The following is a 25,642-nucleotide window of genomic DNA, read 5'->3' as shown; positions in this document are numbered from 1 at the left end:
CGTTTCTAGCATTTGTAGACTTAGAGAAAGCTTTTGACAATGTTAACTGGAATACTCTCTTTCAGATTCTGAAAGTGGCAAGGGTAAAATACAGAAACAAGATGGCAGTTATAAGAGTCGAGGGACATGAAAGGGTTCAAATGGTTCAAATGGCTCTGAGCACTATGCGACTTAACTTCAGAGGTCATCAGTCGCCTAGAACTTAGAACTAATTAAACCTAACTAACCTAAGGACATCACACACATCCATGCCCGAGGCAGGATTCGAACCTGCGACCGTAGCGGTCGCTCGGTTCCAGACTGTAGCACCTAGAACCGCACGGCCACTCCGGCCGGCGACATGAAAGCAGTGGTTGGGAAGGGAGTGAGACGGGGTTGTAGCCTCTCCCCGATGTTATTCAATCTGTATATTGAGCAAGCAATAAAGGAAAGAAAAGAAAAATTCGGAGTAGGTATTAAAATCCATGGAGAAGAAATAAAAACTTTGGGGATCGCCGATGACGTGGTAATTCTGTCAGAGATAGCAAAGGACCTGGACGAGCAGTTGAACGGAATGGACAGTGCTTGAAAGGAGGATATAAGATGAACATCAACAAAAGCAAAACGAGGATAATGGAATGTAGTCGAATTAAGTCGGGTGATGCTGAGGGATTTAGATTAGGAAATGAGACGCTTAAAGTAGTAAAGGAGTTTTGCTATTTGGGGAGCAAAATAACTGATGATGGTAGAAGTAGAGAGGATATAAAATATAGACTGGCAACGGCAAGGAACGCTTTTCTGAAGAAGAGAAACTTGTTAACATCGAGTATAGATTTATGTGTCAGGAAGTCGTTTCTGAAAGTGGCTCTGAGCACTATGGGACTCAACTTCTTAGGTCATTAGTCCCCTAGAACTTAGAACTAATTAAACCTAACTAACCTAAGGACATCACAAACATCCATGCCCGAGGCAGGATTCGAACCTGCGACCGTAGCGGTCTTGCGGTTCCAGACTGCAGCGCCTTTAACCGCACGGCGTTTCTGAAAGTATTTGTATTGAGTGTGACCATAAGTGGAAGTGAAACGTGGACGATAAATGGTTTGGACAAGAAGAGAATAGAAGCTTTCGAAATGTGGTGCTACAGAAGACTGCTGAAGATCAGATGGGTAGATCACATAACTAATGAGGAGGTATTGAATAGAATTGGGGAGAAGAGGAGCTTGTGGTACAACTTGACTAGAAGAAGGGATCGGTTGTTAGGACATGTTCTGAGACATCGAGGGATCACCAATTTAGTATTGGAGGGCAGCGTGAGGGTAAAAATCGTAGAGGGAGACCAAGAGATGAATACACTAAGCAGATTTAGAAGGATGTAGGTTGCAGCAGGTACTGGGAGATGAAGAAGCTTGCACAGGATAGAGTAGCACGGAGAGCTGCATCAAACCAGTCTCAGGACTGAAGACCGCAACAACAACAACAAACGTCGACGAATATCAGTGCTGCCCAGTTGACCGAGTCTGACTGCGCTGCAAAGTGTTTTAAGTGGTGAAGCGGCCCGCGGTACAGCGGTGGCGGGAGGCGGTGCGGCGCGGCCTCGTGAACGCGAGTGAGTGGCGGGGTCCGGCCGGCGCTGAGGGACAAGTACCGCCGATTGGCGGCCGTGAGCGCCAGTTGCCGTCGCGCCGCCGCGCTCGCCCCAGCTGGTCCCGTGCCTCCTGTGCCGCTGACTCACGCCGTCTGCTCAGCGTCTCCTCCTACTCCTCCTGCAGCTCGCCCCCACCCACGCACCCTTCCGCCGCGGTCCCGGGGAATTTCTTTGTGGCGTCTGCAGCTGTGCACGGTCGCGTATATAAGGCCACAGGGCGATCTTTTTGCCAGCCAAGGCCGCGGCCCGTGCAGTGAACGCTGGGACGTCGCCATGTGGAGGAGCGCACCCTTGACCGCGCCGGCGCTGCTGCTGCTGCTGGCCGTCGGATGGCCGCAGTCGCTGGCCGCCCCGGTCGCTGCCGACGACCGCGACGCAGTGCCGCCCGCGTTCGCGGTGAGTCCAAACACCACACGACAGCAAAATATCGGAAGTGGAAGGCTCGAGGCCAATGTTAAGGCCCCTGCTAAACGAGCAAACTTGTTTTTCAAACGGGTCCTTGTCTAGGCGCGGATTTATCAAACAAGCCCGTACAGGTACAAACCACTTCGAAATTACATGTGGTGTCCCACAAGGATCCATCTTAGGGCCATTGCTTTTTCTTGTGTACATTAATGATCTCTCATCAGTTAGACTGCCAGAAGCAGAGTTCGTTTTATTTGCAGATGACACAAGTATTGCAATACATAGTATGTCGAGTGTAGTTCTATAAAGATCTGCTAATGATATTTTCATGGATACTAATAAATGGTTTAAAGCCAACTCACTGACATTAAACTTCGAAAAGACTCTGCAATTCTAAACCTGTAAGAGGTTTCCACCCAGCTGCCCCCTCCCCCCCCCCCCCCCCTCCAGAAGATATTTGAACTCGTTCACGCAATCCGGGAGTAATTTTTTCGTCTTCAGCACGTTACTATTGGTAAATCCTAGAAGATTATTACTGAATTAAAAAGTTGTATTTTTAAACAAGTGCATTCTTATATTTAAAATGTTTATTGAAAGCAGTTTTTCACTAGTTTACTGTTTTATTTAATAATAAGTGCTGTATGTTGTCTCGAGTCCTTGTTTCCTGAGACTAGTATGACCTGCATTCCCCCCCCCCCCCCCCCCCCCCCCCCCCCTTGATTGACAGTCTCAATTTCCTGGGATTACAACTTGATGATAAATTCAGTTGGGAGGAGCACGCCACAGAACTGTAGAAACGCTGTAACAAATCTGTATTTGCAATTCGAGTGTTAGCTGACATAGGCGACATAAAAATGAAAAAGCTTGCATACTTTGCCTACTTTCATTCCATAATGTTATATGGCATAATATTTTGTGGTAACTCTTCAAGTCAAACAAAAGTTTGCAGAGTCCAAAAGCGTGTAGTACGTATTATCTGTGGAGTAAATTCACGGACGTCCTGTAGAAACCTCTTCAATGAACTGGGTATTCTAACTACTGCCTCTCAGTGTATTTACTCCTTAATGAAATTTGTCCTAAATAATATATCTCTGTTTCCAACAAACAGCTCAGTTCATTCATACAATATCAGGAACAAAAATGATCTGAACAAGGACTTAAAACCACTTACTTTAGTTCAAAAAGGAGTCCACACTCATCTTCAATAATTTGCCAGCAAACATAAAATACTTAGTAACAAATAAAGATCAGTTTAAAAGGAGCCTGAAAGACTTACTAGTGGCCAACTCCTTCTACTCCATTGACGATTTTTTTAATAGAAACAAATGATGTATTGTATATACTCATACTATTAGTATTGTTATTTCAGCTTTAAAAAATTTAAAAAATTGACATGTTCCACATCCACGAGGATCTCCTCAGCAGGGATCTATGGAACGAAAAACAAAAAAAAAAAAAAAAAACCAAGTTTGTCAATTTATCCTCACTTTGGAGTAATGTTTTGAGAGCAGTGAGAATGGCCACAAATGCAGACGAAGCAGTCCACCCACTGACTTTGGCACTGTGTTCAGCCCTCAAGTGGACCCGCCATTTTTATATAACACAAGGGGCGCATGGCTCACTTTGTACACGTGTAAAGAATAGTTGTCTTTATGTTACCAAAGTAAACGTGCATGAACAGAATCACAGTTTAACCTTAGTTTAATTAAACAACAATAAAATCAAATTACTCTGTTGTTGTTGTGGTCTTCAGTACAGAGACTGGTTTGATGCACCTCACCATGCCACTCTACCCTGTGCAAGCTTCTTCATCTCCCAGTACCTACTGCAATCTACATCCTTCTGAGTCTGTTTGGTCTCCCTCTATGATTTTTACCCTCCGCGCTGCCCTCCAATACTAAATTGATGATCCCTTGATGCCTCAGAATATGTCCCACCAACAGATCCGTTCTTCTAGTAAAGTTGGGCCACAAATTTCTCTTCTCTCTCCAGTTCTATTCAATACCTCCTCATTAGTTATGCGATCTATCCATCTAACCTTCAGCATTCTTCTGTAGCACCACATTTCGACAGCTTCTATTCTCTTTTTGTCTAAGCTATTTATCGTCCACGTTTCACTCCCATACATGGCTACACTCCATACAAATACTTTCAGAAACGACTTTCTGACACTTAAATCAATATTCGATGTTAACAAATTTCTCTTCTTCAAAAACGCTCTCCTTGCCATTGCCAGTCTACATTTTATATCCTCTCTATTTCGAACATCATCAGTTATTTTGCTCCCCAAATAGCAAAACCCATTTACTTCTTTAAGTTTGTCATTTCCTAATCAAATTCCCTCAGCATCACCCGATTTAATTCGACTGTTATATTATGTGAGCTAAATTACTGTTTAATTAGACAATAATAAAATAAAACGTCCATTATATCACTCTGTTGCCGCACACAAAATTGATCCCACAGTAATGGCCCACTGGGATCATTACACAGCGCAGTTGCATCAGATCCCTGCCATCCATTTATTTGATTACTAATTGTCTCATAGATAACACCCTCGTTATGAGAGTGCACTGTTTGTTTGGCATCTAGGTTATTTTTTACACCGATTTCTTCTTACCTAGCCTGCTGTCTATTTTGCATTACTGCAGCTCACTTGGACGTATGTTAACCACGCGCCGACTACATGGGTGTACCGAGGCTCTAGCACCCACATACATAATCTCGTGGGTGTCCTGCATGCACGAAATTTTTAGTTTGACAAAAACAAAATAAAATAAATATTTCTCACTCGCCTTTATCAAAAAGTAAACAAACTATTGGAACACTGAGATGGGAGTTAAAATTTCTGACCTCTAAAACGTATCCGTTTGTTTCCGATGTCTTTGTGCAAAGACAACCAAGCAACACACTCCCAAGTCAAAGGCACTCCCCAGAATAACAGTCGCACTATACTGAGAAAGAAATACCGTATTCTTGTCATACTTTCCTGTTTTTTTACAAGTCACACCCTACAATACGCCCACTCCATTCGTCAACAATTGTTTGAAAATAATCCGAGTACAAGGAAGCCAGTTCCTACAGACGACCTCAATAGTTATTTTTTTAACGTAGCAGCGGTATGTTTTAAGATTTCAGTCAAATTGTTTTCACGTAATCTGGGGATTGTTATCGTTTTCTTTGTTGAGACAACGGCTTTCAAGGACGCGCGAGCTTATATTGTAGACTGAAGGGGTGTTACCGCATTAATAGCTGGTATAAAGAAGAGGGTCTACTGACGGGATGCGAGGAGCAAAAGCTCTTCCGCGCGCAAAGATTTCGCGCTGTTTTCAAACGTCGCGTACGTTAGACCTCTGGGTCATTTGGTTAGAAAAAAAAATGGATCAAAGGGCTCTGTGCGCTGTGGGACTTAACATCTGAGGTCATCAGTCCCCTAGAACGTAGAACTACTTAAACCTAACTACATCACACACACCCATGCCCGAGGCAGGATTCGAAGCTGCGACCGTAGCAGCAGCGTGGTTCCGGACTGAAGCGCCTAGAACCGCTCAGCCACAACGGCCGGTTCATTGGGTTTGTCCAAATACATGTTAACCCGAGTTTGGTCTGTTTTCTGTTGCTTTTAAGTCAGCTGTATTCCCGACTGAGCTGTGGCAGTGTCAACCTACGCTTATAGTACCGGTATATTTTACTTTATCACAGCACAGATCTTTATGACACAGGGAGCGTTCATAAAATATTACAGGTAGTCATTTAAAAAACATTGTCAAGCGTCTCCAGAAAACATGTTATATTCCTCCACTGATGTGAACCAACAGAAATATCGGAAGGTCGACGCCCTTGATGTCAACGCAACTTATTACTGTGTTAGCTGAATCAATAATGAAGGAATAGGTACGGGCTCGCAATCCGTAAACAACAATGGACTGGTATAAAACCATGTTATTTGTGATTGGCACACTTTAAACACAAGCACGCCCACTCGAGGGTTAAAGGAGGAGAAGAAAAGAAGACGCTGGTCTATAGAATGCCTTAAAATTAGAGATTTGCCCTTGAAAAACTGCTAAAGGAAATATTACTCGCAGTAACCAATGATTGTTTCAACTTTCTTCGAGTGGACAATGAAACTTCCAAAAACTTCCTAAGGCCCTCGTACATGTACGTACCAAGAAAGTTTGTGAATTTAATCTTACTTCTGAAGCAGACACTTTTCGTGTACGATTTATTTTGGCACTATTTTGGAATGGCTAAAATGCAGATAAAGCATTTCTAAGATTGACTCTGGCACTGTATTTAAGGAAGAACAAGAAGAATAATATACTATGCTTGACCAGGGAATTGTTCAAAAAGAGAAATATACACATAAAAATCGTTTAATGGAAATGTTACACTCAGAACCTTACGATTACATCAACCTTCTGCAGACGGACAACGGAACGTATGGTAACATGTTTAGAGTCACTTCGCCCTCACATTGAAAAGAAGAAACAAGTATGCGAAAATTTATTCGCTTCTCCTTGACAGTTCATTCCGACACCACAAAGTGGAAACGTAATTAGTCACCATCGTCTGTAGAAGAACCGCAGAATTTCGATTTCTTTTTATTTCATTGCACTCCTGCATGTTTGTTGTAACCTCATCTTTCGTAATATATGGCTGGGAAAGATGTGGTACCTCTACCATTTTGGTAATTGCCAGCGCTATTTCGTTTTTATTATTGATCGTAGTTTCCATAGTTGTAGAAACTTGCTAACTAAGTTGCCTTCTGACGGAAACAGGAAGTACACCGACACTGGATTTCACCCTCTCCTCTCTCATTTGTATTGCCAGTAATGGAAATACAGGTGCCTCTGAATGCTTTGTCATCTGGAGTTTTTTGAAAATATTGAAATAATTTTCTTTATATTGCATCCCACAGACGCGAAGAATTTGTTGAAAATTTAAATCATGATTACGCTGGGACTGTAAAATTTTCCTCAAAGTGAAATTTGGCGTTTAAACTATTGCTAATTGATACTTATGTATGTTTCTGTCAACAACATTTCTGTACTGACAACATTTTTTTCATTTTTTATCTTATTTAGGCAGACATATGCATCAATGAACACGTTACCACATGTAGATTATCTTAGTCGAGATGTTCGTAGAGAAGCAGTTACCTCAATGACAGTCTAAACTTCGTCAACAGTATACGCTGTGGACGAGCTGACATGCGATCGGTATCCATCAATACAAGTTTTGACCCGACACTTGACCTCTCTATTGCGCAGTTCATATGTTAACTCGTTCATAATTCATACCATTGACGAAGTCAGTGTAGAAATCGTCCCTTGACGCAAACTTCCGCTAATAAACATAGTGAATTTGTTTCGGTTCGCCAACTTGAAAGAGTGAGTCTGTCCATAAATGTCGTTGACGCACATGCAAAAATCACTTGTCAGTGGCCTTAAGTGAATGTCAATGACTTTTTTATTTGAACGAAAAGTCTACAGCTACAGTAAGTAGAATCATGTTTTTAACATTCAATAAATAGTGAAAGTCTTCTAGTCGACGCTGAAAGAATTTTTGAAATCTTTAATCCATTGATGTTATATAGTACTGATTGATGCAAAAGGCGCAATCGCGCATGCAGTGACCAAATACACTCCTGGAAATTGAAATAAGAACACCGTGAATTCATTGTCCCAGGAAGGGGAAACTTTATTGACACATTCCTGGGGTCAGATACATCACATGATCACACTGACAGAACCACAGGCACATAGACACAGGCAACAGAGCATGCACAATGTCGGCACTAGTACAGTGTATATCCACCTTTCGCAGCAATGCAGGCTGATATTCTCCCATGGAGACGATCGTAGAGATGCTGGATGTAGTCCTGTGGAACGGCTTGCCATGCCATTTCCACCTGGCACCTCAGTTGGACCAACGTTCGTGCTGGACGTGCAGACCGCGGGAGACGACGCTTCATCCAGTCCCAAACATGCTCAATGGGGGACAGATCCGGAGATCTTGCTGGCCAGGGTAGTTGACTTACACCTTCTAGAGCACGTTGGGTGGCACGGGATACATGCGGACGTGCATTGTCCTGTTGGAACAGCAAGTTCCCTTGCCGGTCTAGGAATGGTAGAACGATGGGTTCGATGACGGTTTGGATGTACCGTGCACTATTCAGTGTCCCCTCGACGATCACCAGTGGTGTACGGCCAGTGTAGGAGATCGCTCCCCACACCATGATGCCGGGTGTTGGCCCTGTGTGCCTCGGTCGTATGCAGTCCTGATTGTGGCGCTCACCTGCACGGCGCCAAACACGCATACGACCATCATTGGCACCAAGGCAGAAGCGACTCTCATCGCTGAAGACGACACGTCTCCATTCGTCCCTCCATTCACGCCTGTCGCGACACCACTGGAGGCGGGCTGCACGATGTTGGGGCGTGAGCGGAAGACGGCCTAACGGTGTTCGGGACCGTAGCCCAGCTTCATGGAGACGGTTGCGAATGGTCCTCGCCGATACCCCAGGAGCAACAGTGTCCCTAATTTGCTGGGAAGTGGCGGTGCGATCCCCTACGGCACTGCGTAGGATCCTACGGTCTTGGCGTGCATCCGTGCGTCGCTGCGGTCCGGTCCCAGGTCGACGGGCACGTGCACCTTCCGCCGACCACTGGCGACAACATCGATGTACTGTGGAGACCTCACGCCCCACGTGTTGAGCAATTCGGCGGTACGTCCACCCGGCCTCCCGCATGCCCACTATACGCCCTCGCTCAAAGTCCGTCAACTGCACATACGGTTCACGTCCACGCTGTCGCGGCATGCTACCAGTGTTAAAGACTGCGATGGAGCTCCGTATGCCACGGCAAACTGGCTGACACTGACGGCGGCGGTGCACAAATGCTGCGCAGCTAGCGCCATTCGACGGCCAACACCGCGGTTCCTGGTGTGTCCGCTGTGCCGTGCGTGTGATCATTGCTTGTACAGCCCTCTCGCAGTGTCCGGAGCAAGTATGGTGGGTCTGACACACCGGTGTCAATGTGTTCTTTTTTCCATTTCCAGGAGTGTAGATTGCATATGATTTCAGGACGAAAGTGCTGCATTGGTTACGAAATTTATATTTCTTCTGTATTACACCTGTATATGAATGATTGCACCTTATCTCCATTTTTTAAGTGTCGACTGAAGATACAACGCCACCATCTCATCTAGTAAATCTGGGTGCTCCAGAGGTGACTGATAAAAACCTGATACTGATGGCACCAACATCGACCAAGTTCACCAGAATTGCACCCCTGGACAACTTGCGTTGTTCGTGAAACGCTTACCTCGAGACGGTCGGTGATTTCCCAGGCACGAGGAAATAAAATATCGGAAATAAACATCTAAAATGTCGAGAGGCAGAAAAAATTCAGTACTTTGAGTGCTGTTCGACTTTAACTCCCTACAGTGATGTCGTTTATACAAACGCATGAACGAACTTTCTGTTTTCTTTCCTTTTTTTTTTTTTGCGCGCGATTCTTTTAGTCGCATATGCATCTCTGACGTCCAAATTCGTTGTAACGGAAGACAGTGCATTTCTGCCTGCAGCTTCCTTCTGTGAGTTCTGAGAAACGGAGCGTACCTAGCACGTCACTGCGCTCACGATATGGAGTTCTTTCGCCAATCAGTCAGTTCTGTCTTTTCTTTCCTTCATCTGACAACTCTTGCTTCAGCAACAACGACTCTCATACGAGGACAGAACTCACTTACTGTGAAATTATCTTTTTTTTCAGAACAGAGTTTTGTGAATACTACTGTAGTTGCCGGATAGTTTATTGTTAGTGGGAAATGTGAGCTGCTATTACAAACCGAACCTGGGGCCCTATTCTGTATCGTTCATATCGATCGGTGTAGTTGGTTCGTTTCGATAGTTACGTCATTTTCGGTTCTTTATCGAAATATCCTATTCAGTAAGCTTCTGATACCTGTTACTGAACGGTCCTCCCACCGAATTTACGACAGTTGTACCGAGAGGTTTTGGATTTCGGTCTGACCCTGTCGATCGGTGAGCTGTGGTTTATGTACACCTATAATTTGTTATTTTAAACATATTTAGCGGTTTTAGCTTTGGATTTAGTGATTGTGTTACTAAAGAATCACCCGAGGACGCATCCGGTTGGAAAGTGAGTCCATAATAGACTATTTTCTTTTGTTAGAAATATGGTTAGGTTAGGTTGTTACTGTTAATGATTACATCCAGATAGAAACGTTTTCAGTCAATATTCTCTCAAAATAAGTGTTATTTTAATGCAAATAAGAGTTTAAGGATCATTAATTAGCAAGACATAGGCTCTGCTTACGTATATTACATGAGTGTGAACTGACGTTACTAGTGACTTTGTGTACGTTTTGGAGGAGGAGGAGGAGGAGATTAGTGTTTAACGTCCCGTCGACAACGAGGTCATTAGAGACGGAGCGCAAGCTCGGGTGAGGGAAGGATGGGGAAGGAAATCGGCCGTGCCCTTTCAAAGGAACCATCCCGGCATTTGCCTGAAGCGATTTAGGGAAATCACGGAAAACCTAAATCAGGATGGCCGGAGACGGGATTGAACCGTCGTCCTCCCGAATGCGAGTCCAGTGTGCTAACCACTGCGCCACCTCGCTCGGTTTGTGTACGTTTTCCCACAAATGGTTCAGTTCGTAATTATCGAAACATGTTTACAACTTTCAAGTAACAATCGAAAGCAATTATGTGAAGCCTGATATTAGAAACCTTCCAAACTATTACGCATTTCTGACTTACGCAGCATCGCTTGGCAACGAAGTCAGCCTACGTTCCTCCGCAATAGTATAAGAATGCAGCCACGCGTAGTTGTTGTTTAGCGTGGCCAAAATGACAAGGCAGCGAAGGATTTTGCGATGTCGCTGTTCGGGCCTACTCTTCTGTCCACGTAATTTACCCTGGAAGGAACACACATCAAGGATTTACTGAATGATTAATTTGGGTCTGGGAAATGATGATGAGGAACCTTAGGCTGCAGAAGAAGAAAATGTGCATGCTGAACTGCCACCAGTTGAAGATGACAGTGAAGGTGCTGAATTGTGTTACTACTAAAGACTGAATATGATTCCTCATTCTTTGAATGCTGTAATTTATGACTGCAATTATCTGTCACCTTATTTATGTCATTTAATTGTAGCCATTTTTGTTATTGTTTTTGTGGAATAAAAAAAAGTGGTTAAAAAATTGTGTTCGTGGTGCTGCAGTGCAAATGTGCGGATGAGCGGCCGCTTGCTTTTGATTGGCTTGTGTGACGCGAACCGACAACAGCGCTTCAGTTCTCTAGATCCGAACGGTATCGCTAGCGAAATGCATACTGAATAATGATGGGTCTCTAATTCGAGTGCTCTTGAATACCGAAACGATCGGCGCAATGGCGGAAAGATACAGAGTAGGGCCCCTGGCAAGTGCTAGTCATGTAGAACGGTCTGCCAGTCAAGTTCATCTTTCTTTGGCCTCTGTGGTAACACCACATCAAGGAGGGGAGTGAAATGCAAACACAGAAATTAGTAAGCAAATAATACAGATAAGTAAAAGGCCGTTAATGAGCTGCGAAAGTCAAAAACATTTAGATAAATTCTACCTCTTCAGTAGGCATGCATTAGATACTGACGTGTAACTTTACAAGGTGAAAAGGGCAGTGTGTAGCAAGCTGATATTACAGATTAAAATCGTTTTTCCAGATACCAGTCAGCCACGCTGACCACTCAACAACGAAGTCGAGCCCTATCGGTGAAGTCAAATGATTACTTTAGCTATATGTAATTTGCAGTCTTAATCAAGCTTTAGCGCAGATTTCTTTATCTTAAGATCCTTGACACTTACTGGAACAGAAACAAATTTATCCATCTACCATGACATTTAGAGTTGATCTACAACTGTGCCCACAAACCACTAATATCCGTCTGACCCAGACCACTGATATCGGTCTCTTTCTCACCCATACGTACTCCAAATCACCACTCGCATGCTATCAGTAACGTGGGCTATGTGTAGCTAATGTCCTGGAAGCCCTTGACCCAGCGGCACATCAGCCGATACCCGAAACTGAACAAAGCTCCAGGGCCCAATGGAATCCCTGTCAGATTCTATACTGAATTTGCGACTGGGTTACCCTCTCTTCTAATTATAATCTATCGTAGATCCCTCGAACAAAACGCCATGCCCAGTTCCTGGAAAAAAAAGGCACGGTTCACACCCATCTACGAGAAGGGTAGTAGAAGTGATCCACAAAACTGCTGTCCAATGTCCTTGACATCGATTTGTTGTAGAATTCTAGAACATATTCTGAGCTCAAACATAATGAGATAACACGAACAGAGTGACGTCATCAATGCCCACCAGAATGGATTGTGAAAACATCGATCATGAGAAACCCAAGTCGCACTTTTCTCACATGACGTACTCAAGCTTTGGATCAAGGCAATCAGGTAGATGCAGCATTTCTTGATTTCCAAAAAGCATTTGACTCAGTAACACACAAACGCTTATTGTCAAAAGTATGATCATATGGGGCATCAAGTGCAATTTGTGACTGGATGGAGGACTTTTTGGTAGGGAAGACACTGCATGTTATCTTGAATGGAGAGACATCGTCAGAAATAGAAGTAACTTCGAGTCTGCCCCAGGAAAGAGTGTTGGGACCCTTGCTGTTCATGTCGTATGGTAACGAGCTTGCAGACGATATTAATAGTAAAATCAAGCTTTTTGCAGATGAAGTAGTTATCTATAATGAAGTACAGACTGAAAGAAGCTGATAAATATTCAGTCAGATCTTGATAAGATTTTAAAATGATGCAAAGATTGGCAGCTTCCCGTTAATGTTTAGAAATGTAACATTGTACACGCCACAAACCGAAAGAAACGTAGTATCCTGTAACTATAATATCAATGAGTCACTGTTGGAATCGGCCAGCTCATACAAATACCTGGGGTGTAACACTTTGTGGGGATAGGGAATGGAACGATCACGTAAGTTAAGTTGTGGAAAAGCAGGTAGTAGATTTAGGTTTATTGGCAGAAAACTGAGGTGGTGCAACCAATCTACACATGAGATTGCTTACAAGTCACTCGTGCGACCGGTTCTAGAATATTGCTCAAGTGTGTTGGACCCTTACCAGATAGGATTAACAGAGGATATTGAACTTATACAGAGATGGGCAGCATGAATGGTCACAGGTTTGTTTAATCCGTGGGAAAGTGTCACAGAGATGAGAAGCAACTGAACTGGAAGACGTGGGACGTATCGATTGGCATGCACCTCACGGTGGTTTGCAGAGTATTGATGTAGATGATGTAGATATAGATACAGAACGTGTATTCACGCGATCCTGGCTTGTGCAGCACTAAACATTGGGTGTATCAACGAAAATGGTTTGTTCCTAATGTCTCGTATCAAAGCAGTGTGAACCATTCGTCTAAACAGAAGACTTTGAGCCAATACACGGGAGACGGTAACTTACAGCTCAAGCGCAACAAAATCGGGTGTGAATAACATATTTCCTCATCTTTGAGGACAAATACAAATAATTCATTTTCCTACAAAATTTTAAACATACAAGGAGAAGTTTCTAAATGAACATCGTCTTCATTGGTAGACATTTCTTGTCGTCAACTGGAAATCATGGATGTAGACCCACAGAGTGTACGAGTTAATAGGAGATGACCAGCGTACTACCTAACGAATTGTCTCCACAATTGATTTGAATAAGTACTTTTGGGTTGTGAGGAAGAACCATCAACTAACAGCTCTGTTGTTCGTGACACATGTGTCTCGTAATTTTAAGAAAAATCTGAGACGCCATTACCATTAATTCATTATCATTAACTTTACTGGCCCAAGGGCTCTTTAGGACTGGAGAAGGTGTGTAACACTGATGACCAAATAATGTGACGGCCAATTCTGTAAACTATCCTATACCGCGTGGAAAAACAGATAACGCCCATACTGAAAGGATCCTTTAACAGCGCGTCTTACATAAAGTTACAGTTAGAAACCAGTATAGGAAGGAAAAGGAGAACATTTTATTTATAGTTTTAATCGGCGCGGTGATGGCTAATTGATTTTGGAATGGCTTCTAACAAATTTCTCAGCCTAGGCCTATTTGTGCATAAAACATATATATTCCCAAGAATAATTCGGGAATGTGTTCACTGCGAGGGCAGTTTCTACCATTAGGCAAGACTGGGCGGCCTCTTATGGCCCTAAATTTTAGGAGCGGCAAAGGCGGAAAAAATTAATTTCAAGTGAAACAGCGAAAAAACTGAGCAAATGAGGAGAAAAACTGAAAAAGAGGAAAAATTACTGAAATTTCATTGTGATTTTGTACAAGAAACAGACTTAAGCTAAAAATTTACTGTGCGGAAGAAGGTAAATTCCGAGTCCAGTAACTCTGCTTAAAGAAACAGTTTAAAAAATGTACTACACAAAAACCCTTTTTTTACTTATTGTGTAACGACCACTTTGAGCAACTCAGTGAATTATAAGCAGTCTCGTCCCCAATTTTGGGCCGCTCACTCCAGAGAAGGGAAAGAGCCAGTGTCTTTAGACAAACACAACATCCATGCTTCACTGGGAATCGAACCTAGATCCATATTGAATGAATGATAAGAAGCCATTCACATGGACCACTGCGCCACTGGGCAGCTAATAAAAGTTATAGGACTCCCAATATAAAATGCAAACAAGGCGACACTTATCTATTAAATCGCAAGAAAGTGGATGCTGAAAAAGATCAGATTTATTCCTCAGTGTAAAAATGTTTCAAGTACAACACAAACGAAATAACCACGATTATCCAGACGACGTAGTCTGATGCTTCGGTATGTCTCCCATCAGTACAGAATGATTTCTAAATTCAAGGAAAAATTCATTCACACTGGAAAATAGTTACACGCCTTTATTATTCCATTTTCCTGAAATTCAATAAAATAAGTAAGCGATGCACTGCTGTATTCTGTTGAGTTCTATAAAATGTTCGCCGCACGGGGTAGCCGCGCGCTCTAAGGCGCCTTGCCAAGGTCCGTGCGGCTCCCCACGTCAGAGGTTCGAGTCCTCCGACCCTCGGGCATGGGTGTGTGTGTCTCGTCCTTAGCGTAAGTTAGTTTAAGTTAGATTAAGTAGTGTGTAGGCCTAGTGACCGATGACCTCAGCAGCTTGGTCCCATAAGACCTTACCACAAATTTTCAAATATAAAATGTTCAGGACATTCTTCCTATTTCAATCAGTCTGGGAAATTTCAAAAATTGAGAAAAAAGTAGGAAACTGAGGACATTTATTGTCCTCAATCAATTTTAAAAGAATTGAGAACACAACATGAAGACTGAGGACTGTCCACAGAAAATGAGGACATCTGGTCACCTTAGTTCGATGATTAAAGGTATAATAGGAGATTTGCATTGTTGTGCCGTTAGATGGTGATGGTGGAAGAGTGGAGGGGGGGGCAGTGTTACTGAGAGACCAATGTTAGTGGCAAAGGTGAGGGGGGGATGGGCGTCATTTTTTATTTCTCGCCTAGGGCGCCAAAACACCTAGAATGGCTTTGTTCCCTGCCTTACAAATATTTAGGTGAAGAACATGAAAAATTAAGAGAAATTCTTGTGATGAAGATGGTTGAAAAGGAAATCTGAAACTGAAGATAGAGCGTTTGGTGCATTTATTTATTTGTTATGCATTTATTCAGTGCTGTTTTTCTGGGGGAACGCTGGGGGATGCGTATCCCTAAACTTTTTCGTCGACAAAGTAATTTTTGTACGGTGTTGAGAACTTGGAAAAGTGCCAGAGATTTATTTCACGGACATAATTTTTTTATTTCACTTTTTCGTGTTGGTAATTGCAATACGAATGATACTAGTTCAGTTTTTGGTGGGAAAATCGATGTCATTGACTGTTTCAAGCATTTCGAAGCTGCGGCAACCGTTCTCGACAACTGAATCGCTGGCAGCCAGTTCGACAAGCGTGAGTGCCCTCGCCCGCTAATAGTGGGCGATGGTAGTGCTACACGGATATGCGTACGCTCAAATCGCATGCTTCGTTTGAGGTGATGTAAACTGAAATGTTCGATACCACATTCTCTTGTATGTTTGTGTGTTTCTCGGTATCGCCTGCTTCATTTGAGCAAAGTCAACTGAAGAGTCCGTTACTTTTTTTTTTTAGCTAGACATATTGATGGCGTCATGGCTAAAAGCTGACGGGTGGTATCCCATGCTTCAGTTATAACTAATTTTCGCTGCATTATATCCCATGTCGGAATACCCTCACACTTTTTTTAGAAAAAAAAAACCACTGCATTTATTTATCCTGATAAGACCTCTTTTGCACATAATAGGCATCCTTAAAGTTTCTCTGTAATGTTGAAATTGTAAAACGCATAGCAGATAAGCTACACTTAGTGATGATAGTAGTAATAATGAAAATACAAGTTAATGTCAGTCCATTTAACACTGTGGTAAGACCGCTACGGTCGCAGGTTCGAATCCTGCCTCGTGCATGGATGTTTGTGATGTCCTTAGGTTAGTTAGGTTTAACTAGTTCTAAGTTCTAGGGGACTAATGACCTCAGCAGTTGAGTCCCATAGTGCTCAGAGCCATTTGAACACTGTGGTAAGTACAATTCTCACAACAAAACGTCCCTATCAAATCGTAGTAAGGAACAGCTACAAACGGAAAGGCATGGCAGCCGTGCTGAAAGAATTAAATCAACAGAAGAAATTAATTTTTATGGGAAACAGCGAGAAATAATAGAGGAAAATAGAATAGTTAATTAAAAAATCAATAGAGATTGAAGAAAAGCAGAGGCAGAAAGAGATATGGATGTCGAAAAAAATCAATAGAGATTGAAGAAAAGCAGAAGCAGAAAGAGATATGGATGTCGAGAGGCGAGAGTGTTGACAGTGGGGCAGAGGTATGGAATACAGTATATCATTGAATCATTTTCATGTTACTGAGCCACAAAAAAATTGCTGAAATGAAGGAGGTGAAGACAGATTTAAAATAATACAGAGACACAAACACATTGCTCATACGATAGTTTGTAGGGGAAGGATGGGGGAGACTAGATCTGGAGGTATGGAGTATTTTTAATATTTTGGAAGATGAATTGCGACTTTTAAGTAGTCATAAAAGAGCTCGAGTTCTAAACCTATTAAAAACCTGCGTAATACGAACCTCTAAATCATTTCCTTGAAAGAAGAAAAACCACCTGACCACACCATATTTTTGCCTTTTCCTGAGAACTGTGGGGAGGGGGGACGGGAGGGGCTAGCGTCCCTTGGCCCCGGGTATGGACGGTTTTGCTATCTGCTATCTGCTGATAGGTGACTGGTATGCGAAGAAATGAATTGAGGAGTCAGGTCATTAACAAATCGATGAAGAGCATACAGCGCGTGAATGTCACATTTTCTATCTCCGAATGAACATAATAATGATATGCTCAAAGAACCGAATGGTTCACACTTATAATCCTCAAGCATAAATAACAGGCTCAAGTCGTCTGGAGTTTCGCCATCTGTGCCAAACTGCCCAGCCTTACAATAGTTGTCCTGCATGTGCATAAGGAAAAGTTCAAAGACAAGGATATCGTTAGGAGTGCTCCAGGGTAGTGTGACAGGACAGCTCTCATCCTCTATATTCATAAATGATATGGCTGACAAGTTCGGCGCCGGCCACTGTGACCGAGCCGTTCTAGGCGCTTCAGTCTGAAACCGCGGTGCTGCTGCAGTTGCAGGTTCGAATCCTGCCTCTGGCATGGATGTTTGTGACGTCCTTAGGTTAGTTAGGTTTATGTAGTTCTAAGTCTAGGGGACTGATGACCTCAGATGTTAAGTCCCATAGTGCTTAGAGCCATTTGAACCATTTGAACAAGTTTGGCAGTAATCTGCGATTGTACGCTAATGATGCTACGGTGTACGGTAAGGTGTCGAATTTGAGTGACTGTAGGAGGATGCAAATGACTAAGACCAAAATTGTAGTTGGTGTGATGAATGGCAGCTAACCCTAAATGTAGCAAAATATAAGATAATGCAGATGAGTAAGAAAAACAAACACGTAATGTTCAGATACATTGTTAGCAGTGTTCTACTTGTATGTCGCTTAAATATTTGGGCATAACGTTGCAAAGCGATATGAAATGCAACAAGAGTGTGAGGACTATGGTAGTGATGACGAATGGCCAACTTCGGCTTATTGGGAGAATTTTAGGAAAGCGTGGTTCATGTAAAGGAGACCAAATAAAGGACGCTAGTGTGACATATTCTCGAGTATTGCTAGAGTGTTGGGACCCGTACCAGGTCGGGTTAAAGGTGGACGTCGAAGCAATTCAGAGGTGGACTGTTAGATTTGGTACCTGTAGGTTCCACAACACTCAACTGTTATGGAGAACTAAAATGGGAATCCCTGAGGGAAAAAGACGTTCTTTTCGAGGAACACTATCGAGAAAATTTAGAGAAAGGCATTTGAAGCTGACTGCGGAACGATTCTAGTACCACCAACATACATTGCGCGTAAGGAGCACGAAGATAAGATTAGAGAAATTAGGGCTCATACGGAGGCATATAGACAGTCGTTTTTCTCTCACTCCATTTGCGAGTGGAACAGGAAAGGCAATGACCGGTAGTGACACAGGATACCCTCCGGCAAACGCCGTACCGTGGCTTATGGAGTATCTATGTAGATGTAGATATAGAATGGTGTAGCAATCGCAATCGTGTAAAACGGCATTAAAAAAGTGTTCGCAAAAGTATCCTCACTGAGAAGGAGCTGGAGACAAGTGCATCCCATGCCAACGACAATATGTTTCAAGTGTGACAGGATTTGTTGTGGCAGCGAATGCAGGTCCATTTGTACCAGTTTCCGAGCGAAAACTGCAAAGGGAAATGCATCCAATGGACATCTGAAATCAGGTACCTCGCAAACGGCCGTTGCTCAAGACAGCAAATAAAGCTGTCTTCGATGGGCCAAATCACGGAAACAGGGCAGTAACTGACTGTATGTCTGTAGTATGGTTCGACGAGTCGTTATTTTGCTATTTTCAGGTGATGGAAGGCATTGGAGAGCGCCGATAGGCGCAAGAGGCTTTTAACTTCTAATGTGTCGAGAGTTTAATTCAGGCCCGGAATGGGTCTATGATGTTTTAGGGGTGTTTTTGCGCCATAACTGGGACCCACTTTTTTCAGGTTACAGTGAGCATTATCCAGGACGATTATTTCAACATTTTCGGTGACCAGGCATTGTCCTTTTTTCTACATCTTCATGATGAGTATGCTGTGGACATTCCTGCCTTCCATAATGGTAACATCCGTATTCACAGGGCTGCACGCGCGTGTTTCTGTTTTGTCGAACAGACAGACACTCGATCGTATCTCGACTGGCTCGCTTATCGCACAAAATAGTTTGGGACTATTTGGATCAGCAGGGTGAAACGTAACATTCAACAACCCCTCAATCTAGTGTTTCTACGGTTCTAATCGTCAATCAGTTGCTTCAGCTGCAGATGACGTAGATGATACTAGTCGGCTCTCTGCCTTGCCGAACAGAGGCCGTTATCAATTTTAAGGCCGGTTTAGCACTGATTAAAGTCATGCCTCCCGAAGGTGAACAATTTTTCGTCCACCATGCTTAGCTCATATAAACAATCAGTTCAAGTTACTGAATTACGTTTTAGGTGTTGTTTGTTTTTACAAGTAATCTGGAGTGATTAGAATTGGTCGAAGCCTCTAGTAGCTGTACATAAATGTATTGCCGGTATAACTGTAAGATAAGTGATTGTGTAAGTGTTGAAACTTCACAGTGTTCTATGCTAACTGTGGCTAAAATATGTAATATTCCGGAGGATTCCGGGGCCTCCTGGGAAGTGCAGATAAATGTTAACACCTGGGACGGTGCGTCGTTCACTGCCGTCGCAGCGGGCGTCAGTCCTACTCTGTGCGCAATGCGAGGCCGTCACGCCTGCCTATTAACGAGGCGTCGTGCCCGTGTGAATCACCGCGAGAGGTGGGGAGTCTCTACAAGCGGTCAACATATCTTTCCTCATTTATCGAATCGCACACGCACAGACGTGCGCAACTTGGATTCCCTCCTGGCGCCACTGTGCTTGCATTCCACATGTTTTCTCGCCACGTATGAGCGAGGCGCGGTGCGTGTTGTTTCTATTGATACAGTGTAGGTCATCTATTTTTTTTAGACCAAAAGGGTTTTTCGGGTACTATGCTGGCATTAGACAGCTGATACAGATGCCTATGAGGGGGAGAAACAGCTGAAATAATTTATGCCCGGGAGAGAAATAATAGTGAATTCCAGGTATTCAGATCCACTAATCATGCGAACAGCTGTTCTTCTTAAATGCCCTACTATGTCTGTATTTCAGCACCTCAGTGGGTACTTGCATAGAGTTCTGTGAAAGTAAACATCTGTAAGTACCTAATAATTATTCTAACTAAATTGGACCTAAAAACATGTTTTCTGTTGTGATCATCATTTTCAAGCATGTTGGGTTCTGTAGAACAGTCTTTACATTATTGTACACCGGTAACTTAACGTCTGCGACTAAACGACTTTATTGTGATAATCCATACACATTATAAAAATGCGTGTACCGGTACGTATGTACACTATGTGATCAAAAGTATCCAGACACCTGGCTGAAAATGACTTACAAGTTCGTGGTGCCCTCCATCGGTAATGCTGGAATCCAATATGGTGTTGGCCCATCCTTAGCCTTGATGACACCTTCCACTCTCGCAGGCATACGTTCAGTCAGGTGCTGGAAGGATCCTTGGGGAATGGCACTCCAGTCTTCACGGAGTGCTGCACTGAGGAGAGGTATCAATGTCGGTCGGTGAAGCCTGGCACGAAGTTGGCATTCCAAAACATCCCAAAGGTGTTCTATAGGAATCAGGTCAGGACTCTGTGCAGGCTAGTCCATTACAGGGATGTTATTGTCGTGTAACCACTATGCCACAGGCCGCGCATTATGAGCAGGTGCTCGATCGCGTTGAAAGATGCAATCGCCATCCCCGAATTGTTCTTCAATAGTGGGAAGCAAGAAGGTGCCTAAGACATCAATGTAAATCTGTGCTGTGATAGTGCCACGCAAAACAACAAGGGGTGCAAGCCCCCTCCATGAAAAACACAACCACACCATAACACCACCGTCTCCGAATTTTACTGTTGGCACTACACACGCTGGACGTTCACCGGGAATTCGCCATACCCACACAGTGCCATCGGATCGCCACATTGTGTCCGTGGTTTGTTTCCCCATACACCGTTCACCACACAACGTTATTCAACAGTTCAATCGTCCGATGTTTACGCTCCTTACACCTAGCGAGGCGTCGTTTGGCATTTACCGGCGTGATGTGTGGCTTATGAGCAGCTGCTCGACCATGAAATCCAAGTTTTCTCACTTGCCACCTAACTCTCATAGTACTTGCAGTGTATCCTGATACAGTCCGGAATTCCTATGTTATGGTCTGGATAGATGTCTGCCTATTACACATTATGAGCCTCTTCAACTGTTGGCGGTCACCGTCTGTCAATAGTCAGACGAGGTAGGCCTGTACACTTTTGTGCTGTACATGTCCCTTCACGTTTCCATTTCACTATAACATCGGAAACGTGGACCTAGGGATGTTTAGGAGTGTGGAAATCCCGCGTACACATGTATGATACAAGTGACATTCAACCACCTGATCACATTCGAAGTCTGTGAGTTCAGCGGAGCGCCCCATCTGCTCTCTCACGATGTCTAATGACTACTGTGGTTGGTGGTATGGAGTACCTGACAGTAGGTGACAGCACAATACACCTAACTTGAAAAACGCATGTTTTTGGGGATGTCCGGATACTTTTCGCCACATAGTGTATGTTTCACATCTCCTCCTAAACCAGAGGATAATGTCGTCCTGGATAATGCTCACTGTAACCTGAAAAAAGTAGGTCCAAGTTATGGTGTAAAAAACACCCCTAAAACATCATAGACCCATTCCAGGCCTGAACTACACTATCCACACATTATAAGCTAAAAGCCTCTTGCGGCTATCGACGCTGTCTAATGCCTTCCATCATCTGAAAATAGCAAAATCGCGACTCATCAAACAATACTACAAACGTACAGTCATTTACTGCCCTGTTTCCATGATCTGGCCCGTCGAAAGCAGCTTTATTTGCCGTCTTGAGCAACTGCCGTTTGCGAGGTACCCGATTTCAAATGTCCATTGGATGCATTTTTCTGTGCAGTTTTCGCTCGGAAACTGGTACAAATGTACCTACATTCTCTTGCCACAACAAATCCTGTCAGACGTGAAACCTACTGTCGGTGACATGGGATGCACTAGTCTTCAGTTCTTTGTCAGTTAGGATATTTTTGCTAACACTTTTATACCGCCATTTTACACGGTTGCGATTGCTACACCATTCTGCATCTACATCTACATAGATACTCCATAAGCCACGGTACTGTGTTTGGCGGAGGGTATCCTGTGTCACTACTGGTCATTTCCTTTCCTGATCCACTCGCAAATGGAGTGAGAGAAAAACGACTGTCTATATGCCTCCGCATGAGCCCAAATTTCTCTGATCTTATCTTCGTGGTCCTTACACCCAATGTATGTTGGTGGTAGTAGAATCGTTCCACACTCAGCTTCAAATGCCGTTCTCTAAATTTTCTCAGTAGTGTTCCTCGAAAAGAATGTCTTCTTCCCTCAGAGATTCCCATTTTAGTTCTTCATAACTACCGATACCAAATCTAAGAGTCCACCTCTGAATTGCTTTGACGTCCCTCTGTAACCCGACCTGGTACGGGTCCCAAACACTCGAGAAGTACTCGGGAATACGTCACACTAGCGTCCTTTATTTGGCCTTCTTTACACATGAATCACGCTTTCCTAAAATTCTCCCAATGAGACGAAGTCGGCCATTCACTACCATAGTCCTCACATTCTTGTTGCGTTTCATATTGCTTTGCTATGTTATGCCCAAATATTTAAGCGACATACAAGCAGGACACTGCTAACAATGTATCTGAACATTACGTGTTTGATTTTCTTACTCATCCGCATTATTTTACATTTTTCTACATTTAGGGTACCGGTACTATGTAGCTTCAATCCTTACCTTAAGTTTCTCGTTGTTTTCGTTTCTTCTATTTCTCATTAGCCTCATCTTTCTTTGATTTACTCCCAGACCATATTATGTACTCATTAGACTGTTCATTCCATTCAGCATATTATGTAATCCTTCTTCACTTTCACTCAGGATAGCAATGTCATCAAGAATTTGTATCTTTGATATCTTTCCACAGTGAATTTTAATCCCACTCCTGAATATTTCTTTTATTTCCAGCATTGCTTTTTTAATGCACAGACTGAACAGTAAGGCTGAAAGACTACTTCCCTGTCTTACACCTTTTTTAATCCAATCGCTTTGTTCTTGGTCATCCGCTCTTATTATTCCTACTCGGCTCATGTACATGTTGTGTATTATCCGTCTCTCCCTATAGCTCACCCCTATTTTGCTCAGAATTTCAAACAACTTGCGACACTTTACATCGTTGAATGCTTTTTCCAGGTCAACAAATCCTATGAACATGTCTTGGTTGTCCTTATTCATGCTTCCATTATCAACCTCAACATCAGAATTGCTTCTGTGGTGCCTTTACCTTTCCTAAAACCAAACTGATCATCATCTAACACATCCTCAATTCGTCTCTGGACTTCTCACCACCAGTGCCAAACTGCTCAGCGTTACAGTAGCTGTCCAATGTGTCTCTAACGAAAGGTTCAGAGATAAGGCTATCATCAGGAGTGTGACAGGACCACTCTTATTCTCTATATTCATATTCATGAATGGTATGTCTGATAAGTTTGGCAGCAATCTGCAATTGTTTGCTAATGATGCTACGGTGTACAGTAAGGTGTCGAAGTTAAGTGACTGTAGGAGGATGCAAGATAATGCAGACCAAAGTTGTAGTTGATGTGGTGAATGGCAGCTCTTCTGTATGTTATGCATGTTAACAACTTGGATGCATGAGCTGTTAAGCTGATTGTGTGATAAGTCTGACACTTGTCAGCTCTTGCATCTTCGGAATTTTTCCAAAAGTCAGACTCATACATTCTTTACGCCAGTGTGAATGGCTTTTTGTCACCACTTTTCCAATGATTTTAAAAATTCTGGTGGAATGTTATCTATCCCTTCTGCCTTATTTGAACTTAAGTCCTCCAGAGCTCTTTTAAATTATGATTCTAATAGTGTATCTCCTATCTCTTCTAAATTGAGTCATGTTTCTTCTTCTATTACATCAGACAAATCTTCCCCCTCATAGTAGCCTTTAGTGTTCTCTTTCCACCTATCTGCTCTCTCCTTTGCATTTATCAATGGAATTCCCATTGCACTTGAATCTTTCCCACCCTTGCTTTTAAAGTGAATCTTTCCCACCCTTGCTTTTAAAGTCACCGAAGGTTGTTTTGACTTTCCTATATGCTGAGTCAGTCCTTCCAACAATCACATCTTCTTAATTTCCTCATGTTTTTCATGCAGCCATTTCATCTTAGCTTACCTGTACTTTCTATTTATGTTATTTCTCAGCAACTTGTGTTTCTGTGTTCCTGAATTTCCCTGAATATTTTTGTGCTTCTTTCTTCCATTGATTAACTGAAGTATTTTTTCTGTTACTCATGGTTTCTTCACAGTTAGCTTCTTTGTACCTATGTTTTTCTTTCCAACTTCTATGATTGCCCTTTTTAGAGATGTCCATTCCTCTTCAACTGTACTGCCTGCTGAGCTATTCCTTATTGCTGTTTCTATAGCCTTAGAGAACTTCAAGTGTATCTCATTGCTCCTTAGTACTTCCATATCCTATTTCTTTGCACATTGATTCTTCTTGACTAGTCTCTTAAACTTCAGACTACTCTTTACCACTAGTACATTGTGATCTTAGTCTACATCTGCTTCTGAGTATGCCTTACAATTCAGTATTTGATTTTGGAATTTCTGTGTGACCATTGTGTAATGTCACTGAAATCTTCCCACTTATCCTGGCATTTTCATAGTATACCTCCTCTTGTGATTCTTGAACAGAACATTCGCTGTTACTATCTGAAATTTATTACAGAACTCTCAATTAGTCTTTCTTCTGTCTCATTCCTTGTCCCAAGCCTATATTCTCCTGTAACCATTTCTTCTACTCCTTTCCTTACAACTGCATTCCAGTCCCTCATGACTATTAGATCTTCATCTCCCTTCGTGTACTGCATTACCCATTCAATATCCTTATATACTTTCTCTATCTCTTCATCTTCAGCTTGCAATGTCGACATGTACACCTTAACTATCATTGTTGCTGTTGGTTTGCTGTCAGTTCTGGTAAGAACAACCCTATCACTGAACTGTTCACAGCAACACACTCCTTGCCCTGCCTTCCTAATCATAGTGAATCCTACTGACATTATATCATTTTCTGATGCTGTTGATATTACCCTATACTCATCTGATCAGAAATCCTTGTCTTCTTTTCATTTCACTTGACTGACTCCTACTATATTTAAATTTAGCCTTTGCATTTCCATTTTCAGATATTC

At 42.8% G+C, this 25,642-nt stretch overlaps 1 protein-coding gene across 1 annotated transcript in view; it reads left to right on the top strand.

Moving 5' to 3' along the window:
* The first annotated feature begins 1,663 nt into the window (after nt 1-1,663).
* LOC124613730 (matrix metalloproteinase-14-like) overlaps nt 1,664-25,642 on the top strand; it is a 123,495-nt gene continuing 99,516 nt past the window's right edge. The window contains exon 1 of the mRNA XM_047142451.1: nt 1,664-2,020. Within this exon, the coding sequence (XP_046998407.1) occupies nt 1,898-2,020 (123 nt within the window). The 5' untranslated portion in view covers nt 1,664-1,897. The remainder of the gene's footprint in view (nt 2,021-25,642) is intronic.

This window comes from Schistocerca americana, chromosome 1, assembly GCF_021461395.2.
Source record: "Schistocerca americana isolate TAMUIC-IGC-003095 chromosome 1, iqSchAmer2.1, whole genome shotgun sequence".
In the NCBI taxonomy this organism is placed as follows: domain Eukaryota; kingdom Metazoa; phylum Arthropoda; class Insecta; order Orthoptera; family Acrididae; genus Schistocerca; species Schistocerca americana.
This window is presented reverse-complemented; position numbering and strand designations above follow the sequence as displayed.